The sequence below is a fragment of the Haliotis rubra genome, unplaced genomic scaffold (genome assembly GCF_003918875.1).
Source record: "Haliotis rubra isolate DU_JTF1 unplaced genomic scaffold, ASM391887v1 Scf40, whole genome shotgun sequence".
Lineage (NCBI taxonomy): Eukaryota > Metazoa > Mollusca > Gastropoda > Lepetellida > Haliotidae > Haliotis > Haliotis rubra.
In genome coordinates, this window is record NW_025767080.1 from 1,868,024 (window position 1) to 1,884,877 (window position 16,854).

The window sequence follows — 16,854 nt, forward strand, 5'->3', positions numbered from 1 at the left end:
TTTGCCGGTGGCTAAACTTCAAATACAAAGTGTATTCTGTGGAGATGAGCAAGCAAGCAAACAAATCCAATCTGGTCAAGAAGGCTCGCAAAGAAAGCAACAAGAAAGTAACACCAACATGTTTTATTTCAAGAGAAAAATCAAGGAATATAAAGAATATCCCCAAGGCTTTTGTTGTTAGAGAGACTTTTTTTATGTTTGCACAGCCAGAGCGATCTGGCGTTAGATGCGATGGAAATGCCTTCCTAGATAATGGACGTAGAAAACGTTTTGGTCCACCAACAATCCTATATCAATCCTCGGTATAAGAAGTTAACATAATTGAAAAGCGCGTTGTAACAGTAAAAGAAATATCCCTGATTGTATAGGCATGGTACTTCCAAACGATCCCTTAGTATCCAACTGAATATGAATAAATGTTGTAGATATGCAAAATAGGATAAACATTATTTACATACAACCCATACCTGCTGTACATTAAAACTCATATCAGCACTCCAATTTTTATGATTTTTACAAGTACGGCTGATTCCAGTGATTCTCACATCCCATGATCCTGTTTGCAAAACGATCTTAGCCCCAAGACGGTCGTAACTTTACCGTAACATCTTAACAGTGGCTTACTGCAGTCGTTCGCTAAGACCGTTTTGCGGAAGCCAGAACTTCCAGTTAACTAGGTTTCAGTGCACTAGGATAAGGAATAATGTCTCAGTCCATCTGCCTGAGTAACCTCCTGAGGATCTTCCCACTAGGGCTCTTGGGTATCTTCGAGAGGAACGTCACTCCCCCACGCAATCGTTTCGTCACAGAGACATTACCTGCAACGCGGAATACAACTCTGACTACTACGATCTAAATAAAAGCATGAAAGAAAATGATATAGAACTGAAGAATAATCATTTAGGTCATTTGTAGCAGGAATCAAAGACCAACCTTATATATATTTTAGGAAAGGAAAGTAAACTCCTCCGTTAAAATCCGGGAATGTTTGTTGGTTGTGTAACGCCGCACACAGCCCAGCTAAAGGACGGCAGCATCGAGTTAAGACCAGACAACCCAGTGGGTCACGTCACCCCATATTTAATAATAACTTACGTTAAATATAGTTCATTCAACATTTAAAGATTCACTCGGGGCATATCAAATCATAAACCTCCTGCCTGCTTCCGGTTCAACGGAGTGAAGGAACAAGAATAGGCAGAAATTTTAGAAGAAATATCATATTGCCTAATTTTTAATTACCATTAAACTGGTGATGATTATTTATCTTACCTACCGTAGTTATTGTTATAATTTTCGTAACATTTATTCTAAAATAAACCCATTTCTGACGACATTACAATAGAACTTTGGACTTGTAACATAGTCTTTGAGCTTCTTGTCCAGTCAACACAACAATAGAACTTACTTGTAACATAGTCTAGTGCCCAGCTGACATTGTCCAGTCAACACAACAATAGAACTTACTTGTAACATAGTGTTCAAAAGCTCTTGTCCAGTCAACACAAGCAATAGAACTTACTTGTATCATAGTCTAGAAGCTCTTGTCCAGTCAACACAACAATAGAACTTACTTGTACTAGTCTACTTGTAAGCTCTTGTCAGAACGTACTTGTATCATACTAGGAGCTCTTGTCCAGTCAACAACAATAGTCTAGTCCAGTCAACACAACAAGAACTAGCTCTTGTCCAGTCAACACAACAATAGAACTTACTTGTAACATAGTCTGGTCCAGCAACACAACAATAGAACTTGTCATAGTCAACTCTTGTCCAGTCAACACAACAATAGAACAATAGAACTTACTTGTAACATAGTCTGGAAGCTCTTGTCCAGTCAACACAACAATAGAACTTACTTGTAACATCATAGTCTGGAAGCTCTTGTCCAGTCAACACAACAATAGAACTTACTTGTAACATAGTCTAGAAGCTCTTGTCCAGTCAACACAACAATAGAACTTACTTGTATCATAGTCTGGAAGCTCTTGTCCAGTCAACACAACAATAGAACTTACATAGTAACATAGTCATAGTCAGTTCAAACAATAGCTTACTTGTCCAGTCAAGCTCTTGTCAGTCACAATAATAGAACTTACTTGTAACATAGTCAGTCAAGCTCTTGTCCAGTCAACACAACAATAGAACTTACTTGTATCATAGTCTGGAAGCTCTTGTCCAGTCAACACAACAATAGAAGTCTAGAACTTACTTGTAACATAGTCATGTCCAGTCAACACAACAATAGAACTTACTTGTAACATAGTCTGGAAGCTCTTGTCCAGTCAACACAACAATAGAACTTACTTGTATCATAGTCTAAAAGCTCTTGTCCAGTCAACACAACAATAGAACTTACTTGTATCATAGTAGTCCAGTCAACACAACAATAGAACTTACTTGTAACATAGTGTTCAAGCTCTTGTCCAGTCAACACAACAATAGAACTTACTTGTATCAACATAGTCTTACTTGTAAAGCTCTTGTCCAGTCAACACAACAATAGAACTTACTTGTATCATAGTCTAGAAGCTCTTGTCCAGTCAACACAACAATAGAACTTACTTGTATCATAGTCTGGAAGCTCTTGTCCAGTCAACACAACAATAGAACTTACTTGTATCATAGTCTTCAAGCTCTTGTCCAGTCAACACAACAATAGAACTTACTTGTATCATAGTCTGGAAGCTCTTGTCCAGTCAACACAACAATAGAACTTACTGGTAACATAGTGTTCAAGCTCTTGTCCAGTCAACGCAACAATAGAACTTACTTGTAACATAGTGTTCAAGCTCTTGTCCAGTCAACACAACAATAGAACTTACTTGTATCATAGTCTGGAAGCTCTTGTCCAGTCAACACAACAATAGAACTTACTTGTAACATAGTGTTCAAGCTCTTGTCCAGTCAACACAACAATAGAACTTACTTGTATCATAGTCTGGAAGCTCTTGTCCAGTCAACACAACAATAGAAGCTAGTGTTGTCCAGTCAACACAACAATAGAACTTACTTGTAACATAGTTACTTGTAGTGTTCAAGCTCTTGTCCAGTCAACACAACAATAGAACTTACTTGTTCAAGCTATCTTAGTCCTCTTGTCCAGTCAACACAACAATAGAACTTACTTGTATCATAGTCTAGGAAGCTCTTGTCCAGTCAACACAACAATAGAACTTACTTGTATCATAGTCTGGAAGCTCTTGTCCAGTCAACACAACAATAGAACTTACTTGTATCATAGTCTGGAAGCTCTTGTCCAGTCAACACAACAATAGAACTTACTTGTATCATAACATAAAGCTAGACACAACAATTTTTGTACTCCAGTCAACACAACAATAGAACTTACTTGTAACATAGTTACTTGTATCATAGTCTGGAAGCTCTTGTCCAGTCAACACAAATAATAGAACTTACTTGTAACATAGTGTTCAAGCTCTTGTCCAGTCAACACAACAATAGAACTTACTTGTAACATAGTGTGGAAGCTCTTGTCCAGTCAACACAACAATAGAACTTACTTGTAACATAGTGTTCAAGCTCTTGTCCAGTCAACACAACAATAGAACTTACTTGTAACATAGTGTTAAAGCTCTTGTCCAGTCAACACAACAATAGAACTTACTTGTATCATAGTCTGGAAGCTCTTGTCCAGCCAACACAACAATAGAACTTACTTTTAACATAGTCTTGAAGCTCTTGTCCAGTCACTTCCGATCCTGGCTTCGTGACAATAAACGCTTTCGGCAACTCTCCCGCTTCTCCATCCGGGACGCCGACTACACCAACGTCCGCCACAGCGGGATGACTCAGCAGAACGTTTTCCAGCTCCGCAGGCGCCACCTTACGGCCGAAAATAAACAACATGTGAAACAAACTTCGTCATGGTTATTCGGCGACACTCTGCATTTTCCGGTACACAGAACAGACACAGGCTAACCAAAAACCATAGCCACGAGTCTGTATGTATAGTGACAGTATATTTAGTTGAACCATATCCGTAATGAGAAAATGGCTCACACATGGCACCGAGTGGGCGCATCCTGCTCCATCGGTGGCACCATCACAAACACACGTAAGGTCAAAGTTCACCTAATCAAACACGGGATGATAGCTAAAAAGTCACTTGCATCGGACATACTTGTGGTCAATAATGCCTCATATTTGGAAATATCCTTATTGCGTCCATATTTAAACACAATGTCACGTGCAAGTGACGTGATCCCGCGACAGAAGTGAGTTCACAGTACCTCGGGTAGCAGTATAAGTAGTGTAGCAATACTGCATGAATTCAATGTTGTCGGGCGTGTAACGCCAGATCTCTTCGTGCTTGTAAGAAGAGACTTACAGTATTGGATAATCAGACCAGCTGGCATAGTTGATAAATGTCATCGTATCCAAGTTGCGTAGATCAATGCTCATGAAGACAGTTACTGACTTGACAAGCCTCGATTATTTACAGACCCCTGTCATACAGCTGGGATATTGCCGAGTGAGGCGTTAAGCAACAGACAAAGTCAATATGATGTATATATTAAATAGTATACATATAACAGTATGTATTAAATACCTGGAACCCCTTGTACTTGATGAGTTCTTTCAGACGATCCACAATGTACAGAATTCCCTCATCGTCCATGTGGCCAATGTCACCTATATAAACATAATACATATTAATATTCGCTGCTGTAATTCGATTCCCAAATGAGTACAACCACATTTCTGGTGTCCCCAGCCGTGATATTGCTGGAACATTGCTAAAATCGAGGTAAGACTAAACTTTCTCACTCACTATAAAAGAAATAGGCTTCAGACAACTTGTTTCTTCGGCGCCACTTAAACCACTAGGCCAAGCTAGAACCGGGTCAATAATTGATACGTTTGTGTAGCATTGATACGTTTCGGACGAGTGATGGGGGAACGTCGTGAAAGCCTGAATACAAAGTGCCATGTATAAAGTGGTCAAATGTAACATATGTTAAATTTGGTGTGTTATATTTGGGATTACATACCCATGAAGGTCCGGGTTAGAATATTGATCTTCAGTACCCCATGCTTGTCGTAAGAGGCGACTGACGGGATCGGGTGGTCAGGCTCGCTGACTTGGTTGACACATGTCATCGGTTCCCAATTGCGTAGATCGATGCTCATGCTGTTGATCACTGGATTGTCTGGTCCAGACTCGATTATTTACAAACCGCCGCCATATATTTGGAATATTTCTGAGAGCGGCGTATAACTGAACTCACTCACTCACTCACTCACTAGGATTACACTGTCGTAATAAAGTACAGATTCTAGCACTTTCAATGGGTTGAGTCACATCCGGGACTTGAACCCACACTCTTAGAGTCAGGCATCTAATCTTCAGCACACAAAGTGGAAGCTGCGGTTGGTCAGCACGTTAGGCGACATACTATGTTGGCGATTAGGTGCCTGACTCTGAGGGTGTGGGTTCGAATATCGGATGGGACAAGGGTACAAAAGTGCAGGAAAATGTATTCCCAAATATAACATATGTTACGTCTTGAAAGCAAACCCGTGACCCACTGACGATGTAGACTCACCTGTTTTGACCCAGCCGTCCTCATCAAACATGGCGGCTGTAGCTCCAGGGTTAAACTTGTAACCCTTCATCGCAGATGGGCTTCTCAGACAAACCTCGCCGTCGACATTGGCGGGGACGGGCTTTCCTGTTGCCACGTCCACTATCTGGAGAAGGAAAGTCTGACGTCATGTAATAATACTCTCTACAGATGGTGATGGTGGATGGATGGATTTGGGTGTGTTTGAACTCAAGTCATAGGAGGAATAATAGTAAGAAAGAAGACCAGTACAGAGGACTGACTGACTGACTGACTGAGTTTGGTTTTACACCGCTTTTAGCAATATTCCAGCAACATCACAGCGGGGGACACCAGAAATGGGCTTCACACACTGTACCCATGTGGGGATTCGAACCCGGGTCTTTGGCGTGACGAGCCAACGCTTTAACCACTAGGCTACCCCACCGCCCCCAGTACAGAGGAGAATGCAGGGTTTAAAACACCAAAATCGTAACACCGTGGCTGATAGTGCACTAAAACATGTATGGTGTGAGGGAAACAGTAGAGTTGGGTTGGTGGGAGATTGGCTAATTATCATACATACGTATGTTTACTATTGTTTATTTACGACTAGTTATCGCGTTGGATGGGAGAAGGACAATTAGAATAAGAGACGCACATTTTATGTATTAACCATCACTACAGTATACCAATCCTGTCCGCCACACTCCTTGTCTTAAACTGAGATGACCATTGTCCGAGGCCACATTTCATCCCCTGATTATGAAGATCTGATTTAACAGGGTCACTCCAAAAGTGGTGCATTAGGAACAACAGCATACCTTACACTCGGCACAGGGCAGGACATACCCAGCTGACCCAAACTTGTGTTTTCCTCCGTGTGAGAGATGCGTCACCTGCACCTCCGTCATCCCGTACACTGAAACATCAAACACGACCATTTGGGCAACACCATCATACTGGAAACCAGGATTAAGCTTTATTTCACATTCCTACTTATCAACAACTCCAAGAAGAATAACAGTGTGCGAAATTTGCGCTGGTCCTGTGGTCCCTTACTAGTAAGAATTCATCAGGACCACTAAATGATAAGTTTGCAGTGGTCCAGTGATTTGTTTATCCCATCTAAATAATTAAAATTGTCTTTAAACTAAAAAGTGAGATCGTATATTTAAGCGAGGATTCAAATAAACTAATTTATACTCTCAAGTCAAAGCGCATGGGAAAACAGGAACCAGTTTTACATTCGCAATCACTTCAGTGGACCCGTGAAGTACAGTCAGGACCACTAATTCTTGTCCACTCACTGGTCCTGTGGTCTACTGGGACATTTTGAAAGGTTTCTAACACTGGAATAGGAAGGGAGAGGTTCAGGAAAGGTATTTGTGGCAAGAAGCAAAGCGTACCTTGTGTTATGTAGGTCAAATGAAACATCACCAGTATCTTGGCCTCGATATCTGTGCTCAAAGGGGCAGCTCCGCAGAAGATTTTTTGCACAAAGCTCAGGTCATACTGTGAGATGCTTGGGAGATTGGTCATGACTACCAGGACTGGCGGAACCACGTGCAGCACCGTTGCCTGGATACAGCAGACATTAAAAATGTATTAATCAGCACTACAGTGTACCAGTCCTTTTCATGCTTGAAAATGGTATAGGTGTCTATACCGAAACGTCGCTTGTGCAACATAGAAGTTGGTCATCCATAAAGACTTGTAATTCCGACTGAAAATGGTATAACATTCCATTTTGTACTCTGCTTATATATAATGGCTATGACATGTGATGCTTGTGTAGGGCTATGACATGTGATGCCTGTGTAGGCTTATATATATTGGCTATGACATGTGATGCTTGTGTAGGGCTATGACATGTGATGCCTGTGTAGGCTTATATATATTGGCTATGACATGTGATGCTTGTGTAGGGCTATGACATGTGATGCCTATCTGTGTAGGGCCTTCATATAAACTGTAAATATTAATACCATCCGGTCGGGTTTTTCCATTTCTGTTTCCTCTTTTTCAGTTTGTGTATTCTACGAACGAGTCACACACTGCGTTCCTAGCCCTCTTTGAAATATATTCAGTAGTTTCATTAAAGCTTTATAACGACATCAGAAATACTTTAGTTGCTTTCATTTCATGTTCTTCATCAGAAGTTCCTACCCTCCAGCACTCTCCGCCCCCCTCATACCTTACCTTATACTTCTGTATGTTGTTGAGGTACTCATGGATGTCAAACTTGGACATGATGACGCTCCTAGCGCCGCTGTACAGGCCGGCTGAGATGACAGGACCCAGCCCGTAGATGTGGAAGAATGGTAGGAATACCAAGTAGGTGTCATTTTTTGTCAGCTCACCTGAAGACCTGGGAACAAACAAAGAATGCCTTGCGTCTAGCCAGCAGTGTTATCTCACGGCGCGTCAGCTTCAAGTTGGAGGAGAAGAAGACATTTATTGGTGAAATATTTGCCGGAGTTTGGTCTTGATAAACGAAGGATCATAATTAGGGTGAATTTGCGATTCAATTACAATATCAACGGATCCTGATACATCTAAGGGCCCTAATAACAAGAAATACTAAGCGTCTTCAAATACTAAGCAAACTGTGTGCCTGAAGTCAACAAGTCAGCAAGTTTTTCGGGGACAAACGCAGTATTTATGTCACCGCTTTCGTTTTAAAATGCAGAAAAAGTACACAAACAGGAATCTTATCATATCCTTTAACGCGTTATGTACTTACAGAACCTGTAATACATTCGAAACCATGGCATAGTGTGTCAACTGAACCCCTTTCGGCTTTCCCGTCGTTCCGCTCGAAAACAAAATGGCAACGACGTCATTTTCCGGGTCAATGTCAGGGTCATTGATTGGCTCGTCAGAGATATCAGGGGAGATAAGCGAGGAGAAACTTGTGCATCCTTCAGCCTTTCCAAATACAATAATCTTCTGAAAAGTTAAGAATGAAGTATTTATCAGTGTTTCGTTAGAAACGTCAGTTTATGAAAACAGAATTAAAATACAATAAAGCTGTTGCTGTTTTTAATTTTTGTTTTCCACTCGCTTTACTGAAACAAACTTAACGTCTATCCATAGAAACGTGGATGAACATGGATGAAAATGGAGTCGACATGCTTAATTGTATTGACAACAGATTCTCTCCGAGAAGGAACTCATTTTTAGACTGGCCAACTCAAATTTATATATATTATAAACTCTGTCAAAAAAGAAACGCAACCCCTGTCCTCAGATATGAAAAATTCGTTTGAATGAAGTTATTGCTTCCAAACTAAATTTTATTCGAATGTATTGAAATTATACACGTAATTAATGAAGATTACCATCCAAACAACTGCATTTGTACGCATAAGTGTATTTTATTGCTTATTCCGTCACAACGCATGAAATGACCCTCATGGTGACTTCGCACAAAAAAAACACATGCAAATCATGAAAATGGCAGTTAATGTAGGGGTGTATAAAAGCCCATGTGCTTTCGTATTATATTCATTCATTTGTCGCCGAAAAGCTGTGTTAAAAATGCCACGATTGAGTGCTGCCGACCGAAATATCGCCATTGGTCGTGTTCAAGCCGGAGAAAGTTTTGGAACTGTTGCACGGCACCTAAATGTTCACAAAACAACGATATCCCGACTTTGGAGCCGCTACAACAACTTCAATTTGACCAACGATCGCCCGAGAAGTGGAAGGCCAAGAATCACGACCCCCCTTCAAGATCGGTACATCCGGGTCCATCACCTACGTAATCGGCATGCCCTACCAACCGTGACTGCCACACAAATACCAGGTTTGAGGAGAGTGTCAGCTCAAACGATTAGGAACCGTCTGAAAGAAGCGGGTTTACGTGCCTGTAGACCAGTTGTTGGACCTGTACTACGCCCCTACATCTCCGCCGACGACTCAGGTGGTGCAACAACGTAAGGATATGGACTTTACAAAACTGGAGGCGCATCTGGTTTTCTGATGAATCCCGTTTCTTTTGCAACATCACGACGGAAGAAAACGTGTGTATAGGAGACGTCATGAACGTTTTGCGCCCATCTGCGTCCGACAGGGGACAGATTTGGCGGAGAAAGCGTTATGGTTTGGGGATCCATCTCATACAACCAGAAATCAGACTTGGTGATCGTTGAAGGGAACCTGACAGCCCAACGTTACATCAACCACGTATTACAGCCTCACCTTCTCCCGATTATTGACCAACAGACACAGATTTTTCAACCAGACAACGCCCGGCCTCATACTGCACGTGCAACAATGAACTTTCTGCAGAATTCCAACGTCAATGTCTTGCCATAGCCCTCTAAATCACCAGACCTCAACCCTATTGAACACCTGTGGGATACTCTGGGTCGACGCGTACGTCAACGTCAGCCGCCGCCACAGACGCTGCAACAGCTCGGCGTTGCACTGCAGGAGGAGTGGAGAGCCATTCCCCAGGAAAGAATCCGGCGTCTTATCCGTTCTTGTCCAAGGAGTAGCCGTGCAGTGATTGCAGCTCGTGGTGCTCATACGAGATACTGAGAAAGACTGTGAGATGACTTTTGAAATGACAATTTTAAACATGCCCATCTTGGTTATTATTATGCCAAATTTCAGACTTCTGTCTTAAATAATAAAAATGCTGTGTCGTCTTAAAACTTCAGATCAAAATCTCTAAAATACAGGGGTTGCGTTTCTTTTTTGACAGAGTTTATAACTGGGCAAAATCTACAAATGGGATTCATTTTTCTTTCGTTTTATTTGATATACCTGCAAAACTGTTTTAACATGCATGTATTTCAAATTCAGGTGAATTGATAAAGAAGTAGGTTTTGTGTTCATTAATAATATACTAGCCACATAAAGAAACTGTGCATTGTCAAAATATTATCCCAGTGGATAAGTACGATAACAATGTCAAAGGAACATATAAACTTTAATGGAGGGATCATGAGACCGTAACAAGTCGGGAGAATTTCAATTGAAAAGTCAATCACAATGACGTAACGAGTCCACAAGCGGGACAGGGGTCAAACAACCATGTCACAAGCTCAATAACGGGTATGGCCACCATCGGCATTGAGAACAGCAGTGCATCGCCAAAGCATAGAGCTAAACCAAACGTGCAAGGAAGGCTTGTGGGATGTCACACCAGATTCTCTCAAGTTCTGTTGCAAGGTCAAGGACGTTATCTGGCGGATGAGGAAGACGGCATAGACGTCGATCCATCTCGTCCCAAACATGCTCTATCGGGGAGAGATCCGGTGAATTTGCAGGCCAAGGCAGTAAGTCAACGTTGTGGTGTTGCAAGAAATCCATAGCAACCCTTGCCGTATGAGGGCGGGCGTTGTCCTGTTGGAATGTTAACCCAGGGCCATGACGTTGCAGAAAAGGAATTGCCACAGGTCGAAGAATCTGATCCCTGTAGCCCACACCAGTTAAGTTGCCCTGAACAATCAAAAAAGGAGTTCTTTGGCGTGCTGTTATTCCACCCCAAATCATCACGGAACCACCACCAAAGCGATTCCTCTCCAAGACACAGGCCTGTGCATAACGTTCTCCCACGCGTCTATAGGCACGTTGACGTCCATCACTATGGGAAATGTTAAACCAAAACAAGGGTCTGCGGACATGATTTCGGCACCACATTCGGCGAGCTTGTCGATGACGTTGTGTCAGGATAGGCCGCATGGCAGGACGTCGTGGTCTGATCCCGTGATGACCTAAACGTTGTCGAACTGTGTTGGGGTGGATACGGCGAAGTCCTGGGATGGTTCGGGCAGTCATCACTGCAGTCTGAAACCTGTGGCGAAGATGGGTCACCCTTATCCATCTGTCCTGTCTTGGCGTTGTTACACGTGGACGTCCAGAACGTGGCCGATCGATGACGCCATGTGTGTTCTGGTAGCGTCTCACTAGTGCAGAAATGGTGTTCCTGTGGCAGTGGAAATGTGCTGCCACTTGTCGTTGAGACATTCCCCCCACGGACCATCCCAATGGCCTCATGACGTTTTGCAGACGTGAGCCTTGGCATGCTATGCGGTTCAATAGCCGTGATAGTGATAGTATTGTGTGGCATTCATTTGCTCTGTTTCTCTTTCCCGGAATGCACGTGCAACAACGTATTGCACGTCTCAAGGACGAACCCACTGACGTCACGGAACGTGGCACGTGCATGCATGTTGGATACATGTCACTAATCTCTGAGTTTGAAATCTTATGTGTCTACACAGGTTTGATAAATTTAGATTTTAAATTTTTGTATGCACAGTTTCTTTATGTGCCTAGTATAGTCCACTGAAGACATATACAAGGACTAAGCTGGGTCATGCTGGATCAAAGTCTTTCAAAAAACCACTTGGTCTGCTTCGTAACGTCCAATATCGGATTCTTGTCACTGTATGACGTCATCAATTGACGTTGTAGATCGTGGTCTAAGCACGTAAATGCGCATGTTTTTATCCATTTGCTACATCAAAACTAATACTAGTATACAGAAATGAGAAATGTTTCCTATTACTGAACGCATTATTCTCGCAACAGAATCTTTAACGATCATCATACGAAACTGCAACGACGTTAAGTGATGCTTATTTGTTTTCTTAAACTGACCTCATGTTTACCTACCAAATCAAGCACACGTGGTAATGTCATTTTCATAGTGTGAACGTGCTCTGTATTTATTGTCTGAATTCTCCCAGGAGGGTGACAACTGGAAAAAATATTACCCGCTGCCACGGTAACCGCCAAGCTCTCCGCCGAGAAGCTGAAGCGCTAACAGTCATATAACGTCATAATATGACGCATGCAGTGCCCGGAGTTCGAAAACCGTTCGATGAGCTGTTTTTGTGTTCACTTTGTACAGATTTATTTTATTATCTTATATAGAAACGAGTTCCGTCCGTCCGTCCGTGCGTCCGTCACACTTTGTCCGAAGCATATCTCCTAAACTATTGGGGATAGCTTAACCAAACTTGGTAGATAAGTCATCCATGATCCCTAGAAGTGCCTTTTGGGTGTTAGACCCAGATGCGAATTTTATTTTTTGCGGTTTCCGTGGAAACATGACTTAGGCTGTGACTATGGGGATGTCATCTTGTCCGGAGCAGATCTTCCAAACCATACATGCTAGCTTCATCAAACTTGGTACATATGTCAAGCACGATCCCTACATGTGCGTTTTGGGGTTTAGACCCCGATATGAATTTTATTTTTTGCAGTTTCCATGGAAACGTGACTAAGGCTGTGGCTATGAGGATGTCATCATGTCCGGAGCAGATCTCCTAAACTAAACATGCTAGCTTCATCAAACTTGGTACACATATCAAGCATGATCCCTAGATGTGTCTTTTGGGGGTTTAGATTCAGATATGAATTTTATTTTTCGTGGTTTCCATGGAAACATGACTTATGCTGTGACTATGAGGATGTCATGTTGTGGTAGTGCTCCTTTTCTGAAGCAGATTTTGGAGTATCTTGCCGTTGCGGGGGATATTGATGACTTTGTCTTCTTGTTTATTTTAAGCTATTTTATACATTGAGTGGTTTGCACACTCAGCTTAAACATAATTGACATTTTTTATAGCAGTTTTATGCTTGTCAGAATATGTTTCACTGATGTTAAAAATCCAGTCGAGAAGCAGACGCCATTTTGTTTGCATGTCATATCGTCGGTAGCGATCTTTAACATAAAATAAAATGATATTTTGTACATTTAACAAGGCGGTAAGATAAATACGTTGTATGCTTCTCCCTCAGGTAATACGGTCTGATGTACGTCTCTTTGTAGCAGTGTCATACCTCGCCTACCGGCTCGGGAAACAATTTATAAGTATTGAAAATCAAAATGAAATTGTAGTTATGGTAATGTACATATGGTTTCGTTTTGAAACAAAGCCCTCACACACACACACACACACACACACACACACACACACACACACCTGTTGCCAGTTGAAGTTGTGAAGCCCCAAAATTGGCCATACCGATCGCCCAGTCTCGTTGCGCTTGCGTAAGTTTTGGCATTTTCGTGGTTGTTTACTGCATGATTACTGCATGCTTGCTTTGTCCAACCTCGGTATTTATGCCACAATCATGCTCGTGCATCTGGACCAATATCCTACAATTATGTTTTTCACGTTTTGAAAAATGCACGATTCGTACGAGGTTTTCGGACAGCTGCGTTGGTATCGGGACCATGTTGCGTTTGGGCGAATGTTTCTGCTTTGTTTCAAAACTGTACTCGCGGTTTTTTATACAATAACATATACTTTAAAAGTGTTTACTTTCTATTGCCCGGTAGTTTTATCACTATAGTAAAGCATAAACCTGGTTGAGAACTACAGCTTAGCTAATAATTAGAATGCACTCGGACCGTTTATTTAGTTTGAAACTAAGGCTAGTTTAGTTTTGACAAAAATAACTAATAACCACTACTGCAAAGAGACTACCGGTATATCTAAATTTCACATTTGATGTTGATGCAGCGTCTAGAAACTACAAAACCGTACCAGGTGAGTGACCACATCCTCCTTCAAAGGCAGTTATTGGAAAATAAACCTAACCTAGATGTGTAACAGTGGAGCTGACTTACCGCACACGTCATCAACGTCACCAACTCCACTTGTATCTAGGACTTATTTCAGAAGAACCATAGCGACACTTCAGATACCACATAGATGTAAGCCTCTGTGATGACACCTACCTTCAGGACATTACCAGCAGCTGCCCTCACTGTTGGAAGCGAGGCTGGGAAGGTCACCACGAATTTACTCTTGCAGATCTCAATTGTGTCCTTGAGTTCGGCTGAAAATTAAACCAGATTTTTAACTCGTCAGTATAGCCAAGCGCTTGAAAATAGTTATTTTCGTACATAAAGATTTGTTTCCGCTTCTCAACGGCAATTATAAGAAATATGGAATTAAATTGCGATCTGCAACCCGGCTTCCACATTTAGCACCGGTACCATTCCAGTAGACATGTCATTTACCAAAATGTCATACGCCTGTATCTATTTGATCTTGAGCCGCCATTTAGCTGGAATATTGCTGAGTGCGGCGTAAAACTAAACTCACTTACTCTTTGATCTTGACTTAGCATATTTAAGCAGATGTGCCATTTTATAACTGAAATTCTTTCAAAATTGACGTAAGTCAGAGCTCACCCAGTCACCCTTTAAACAAATCACTCACTTGCATTGTAAGTTGGGTTAGTGGCATGTAAAACCCCGCCAAGGGAGGCAACTGCGTAGAAGACGATGGGATACTCCATGACGTTATGGCTAAAGATACAGAGAACGTCGCCCTTCTTGAATCCGAGATTGCGCAGCCCGCGGGCCAGACGACGTACTGTTGAGGCGACCTGTTCGTAGGACATAGTGCGACCGGTTGTGGCGTCCACCTACAAACATATACATCCTGCATCAGGCGGAGATTCCTGGTAACAGCAGGTACTTGGAAATAAATGGTCTTCGTATAAAAGGCGACTAGGCTGGTGATTTCGCCTACATGGTTGATGACGTGCTATCGTATCCGACGTCCTGGGACTTAACTCATAATTCACTGGATTGTCAAGCTCAATTATTTACACACCAGCGTCAGTATATGCCGCTAGAATATTTTTAAAGGCTGAGTCAAACAAACAACAAGCACCGTTCTATTGAGTTAGCATGGGTAGGAATTGCGCCGACTAATAGAAGCCTTGGTGACGTTTGGTCACGATATAAGTATCATGTCGTGAAGTCATGTATCGAAATATTGCATCGTATTCTGAAACAATACATTTAATACTGATTTCAGATGGCATGTGTAAGCCACAGTTAATACAGTTTGGGTGGGTAATATCCGTTTGTGATCAAAAACGCCTCATTATGTATGGTGACCGAAATGAGACTCCGATTTCAATATTGATCTGGAGAAGGCGATAAAGTGATAGCACAAGGAGAGAAAGAGATAGCACGAAGAGAGAAGGTGATATCACGAGAGTGAAGGCAATAGCACGAGGACAGAAACCGATATAGTATACAGATTGCTCGTCTTGTGTTACCACATTATCGGCTTTATTCAAGTCAATAGAACACTGCCCCCTACCGGCCACCATAATTAACTCCTATGAACGCCGAGCCTTTATCATGTCATGACAGTATTATCGTTATACAGCAATAAATAAGATTATTAAGGTATGTTTGACTTGATGGAAAACTTATACCAGTGTTATTGAACATGACACAGTTATTAAATGCTTGTTCAATTTTCATTTCGTCCAGTAAGTAATACCAGAGTTGTACTTTTAGAATTCATTTATGTTTTATTAATTTCTTACAAACACATAATTAGCTGGAAGTGGTATACTCAGATGTTACAACACAGCGTCTTTGTCCAGGTTGTCCTCTGACTGACTGACTGAGCTTGGTTTTACGCCGCTTAAAGCAATATTCCAGCAACATCACGGCGGAGGTTGTCCTCTGTGATTTACTAAGAAAGTGTAATCCCAAACATAGCATGTGTTACATCTGTGATAAGTACTACAGTTAAACGTCCCCTGAACACCTAGGTTAGAATGTGCCTTCAGTAAGCCATGCTTGTCGTAAGAGACGACTAACGGAGTCGGGAGGTCAGGCTCGCTGACTTGGTTGATGCATGCATAGGCGCCCGACTCTGATATATTTATAAGCATGACCTATATATATAAGATATAAGAAAGGTGTGTCAGTAAATCGAAACAAAATGGCGGCCCGGCTCGGCTCGGCTCGGTTTCGTTCTGACAAACGCTTCCATCGCTTTGACCGTCCATTCTCGGACGAAGTCAGGATATATGCCCGGAAGTAAACAAACCTCAGGCTACAGACCCGCACCGAATAGTAGAGCGAGTCTCTAATTGGATAATATAGTTGCACGTTAAAAGAGGTGGGAATAATAGAAGACGCTATCCAATCAGAGACTCGCTCTAACGCCGCCAGATGATCTAAACACCGACCTTCCGTTCTCCTGGCAGACGCAACATCCACTGCGCCACATGGGCCGTTTAATATAATCTATCATAATTAGAAATTAGAGTTGAATACCCACCAAGGCTACTTTAGTCCCATGTTGATCGCACATCTCCGTCATGAACGTGCCCAGCGGCACACGGGGTAGGTCCATCGTCTTTCCTTTCAGTGACATCATCTTGAAATCCCTCACGTGTACTTCAGTGAAATGATATGTCTTGGAGCTCTTGGGAACTGTTCGTTATTGTTTCTTATTGTCAGACTTGTGGCATAATCCAGTTAAGAAACCTGAGG

At 42.0% G+C, this 16,854-nt stretch overlaps 1 protein-coding gene across 2 annotated transcripts in view; it reads right to left on the bottom strand.

Moving 5' to 3' along the window:
* Positions 1 to 108: 108 nt before the first annotated feature.
* The window catches only part of LOC124287379 (4-coumarate--CoA ligase 1-like), a 30,254-nt gene continuing 13,508 nt past the window's right edge, over positions 109 to 16,854 (bottom strand). For both annotated transcript variants that reach the window (XM_046723903.1, XM_046723904.1), the window contains exons 2-12: positions 16,640 to 16,848; positions 14,765 to 14,972; positions 14,278 to 14,378; positions 8,314 to 8,519; positions 7,770 to 7,938; positions 6,977 to 7,148; positions 6,392 to 6,489; positions 5,571 to 5,715; positions 4,574 to 4,656; positions 3,681 to 3,846; positions 109 to 818 (exon numbers count right to left, since the gene is read on the bottom strand). In XM_046723903.1, coding sequence (XP_046579859.1) covers positions 709 to 818; positions 3,681 to 3,846; positions 4,574 to 4,656; positions 5,571 to 5,715; positions 6,392 to 6,489; positions 6,977 to 7,148; positions 7,770 to 7,938; positions 8,314 to 8,519; positions 14,278 to 14,378; positions 14,765 to 14,972; positions 16,640 to 16,738 — 1,557 coding nt within the window. In that variant the 5' untranslated portion in view covers positions 16,739 to 16,848 and the 3' untranslated portion in view covers positions 109 to 708. The remainder of the gene's footprint in view (positions 819 to 3,680; positions 3,847 to 4,573; positions 4,657 to 5,570; positions 5,716 to 6,391; positions 6,490 to 6,976; positions 7,149 to 7,769; positions 7,939 to 8,313; positions 8,520 to 14,277; positions 14,379 to 14,764; positions 14,973 to 16,639; positions 16,849 to 16,854) is intronic.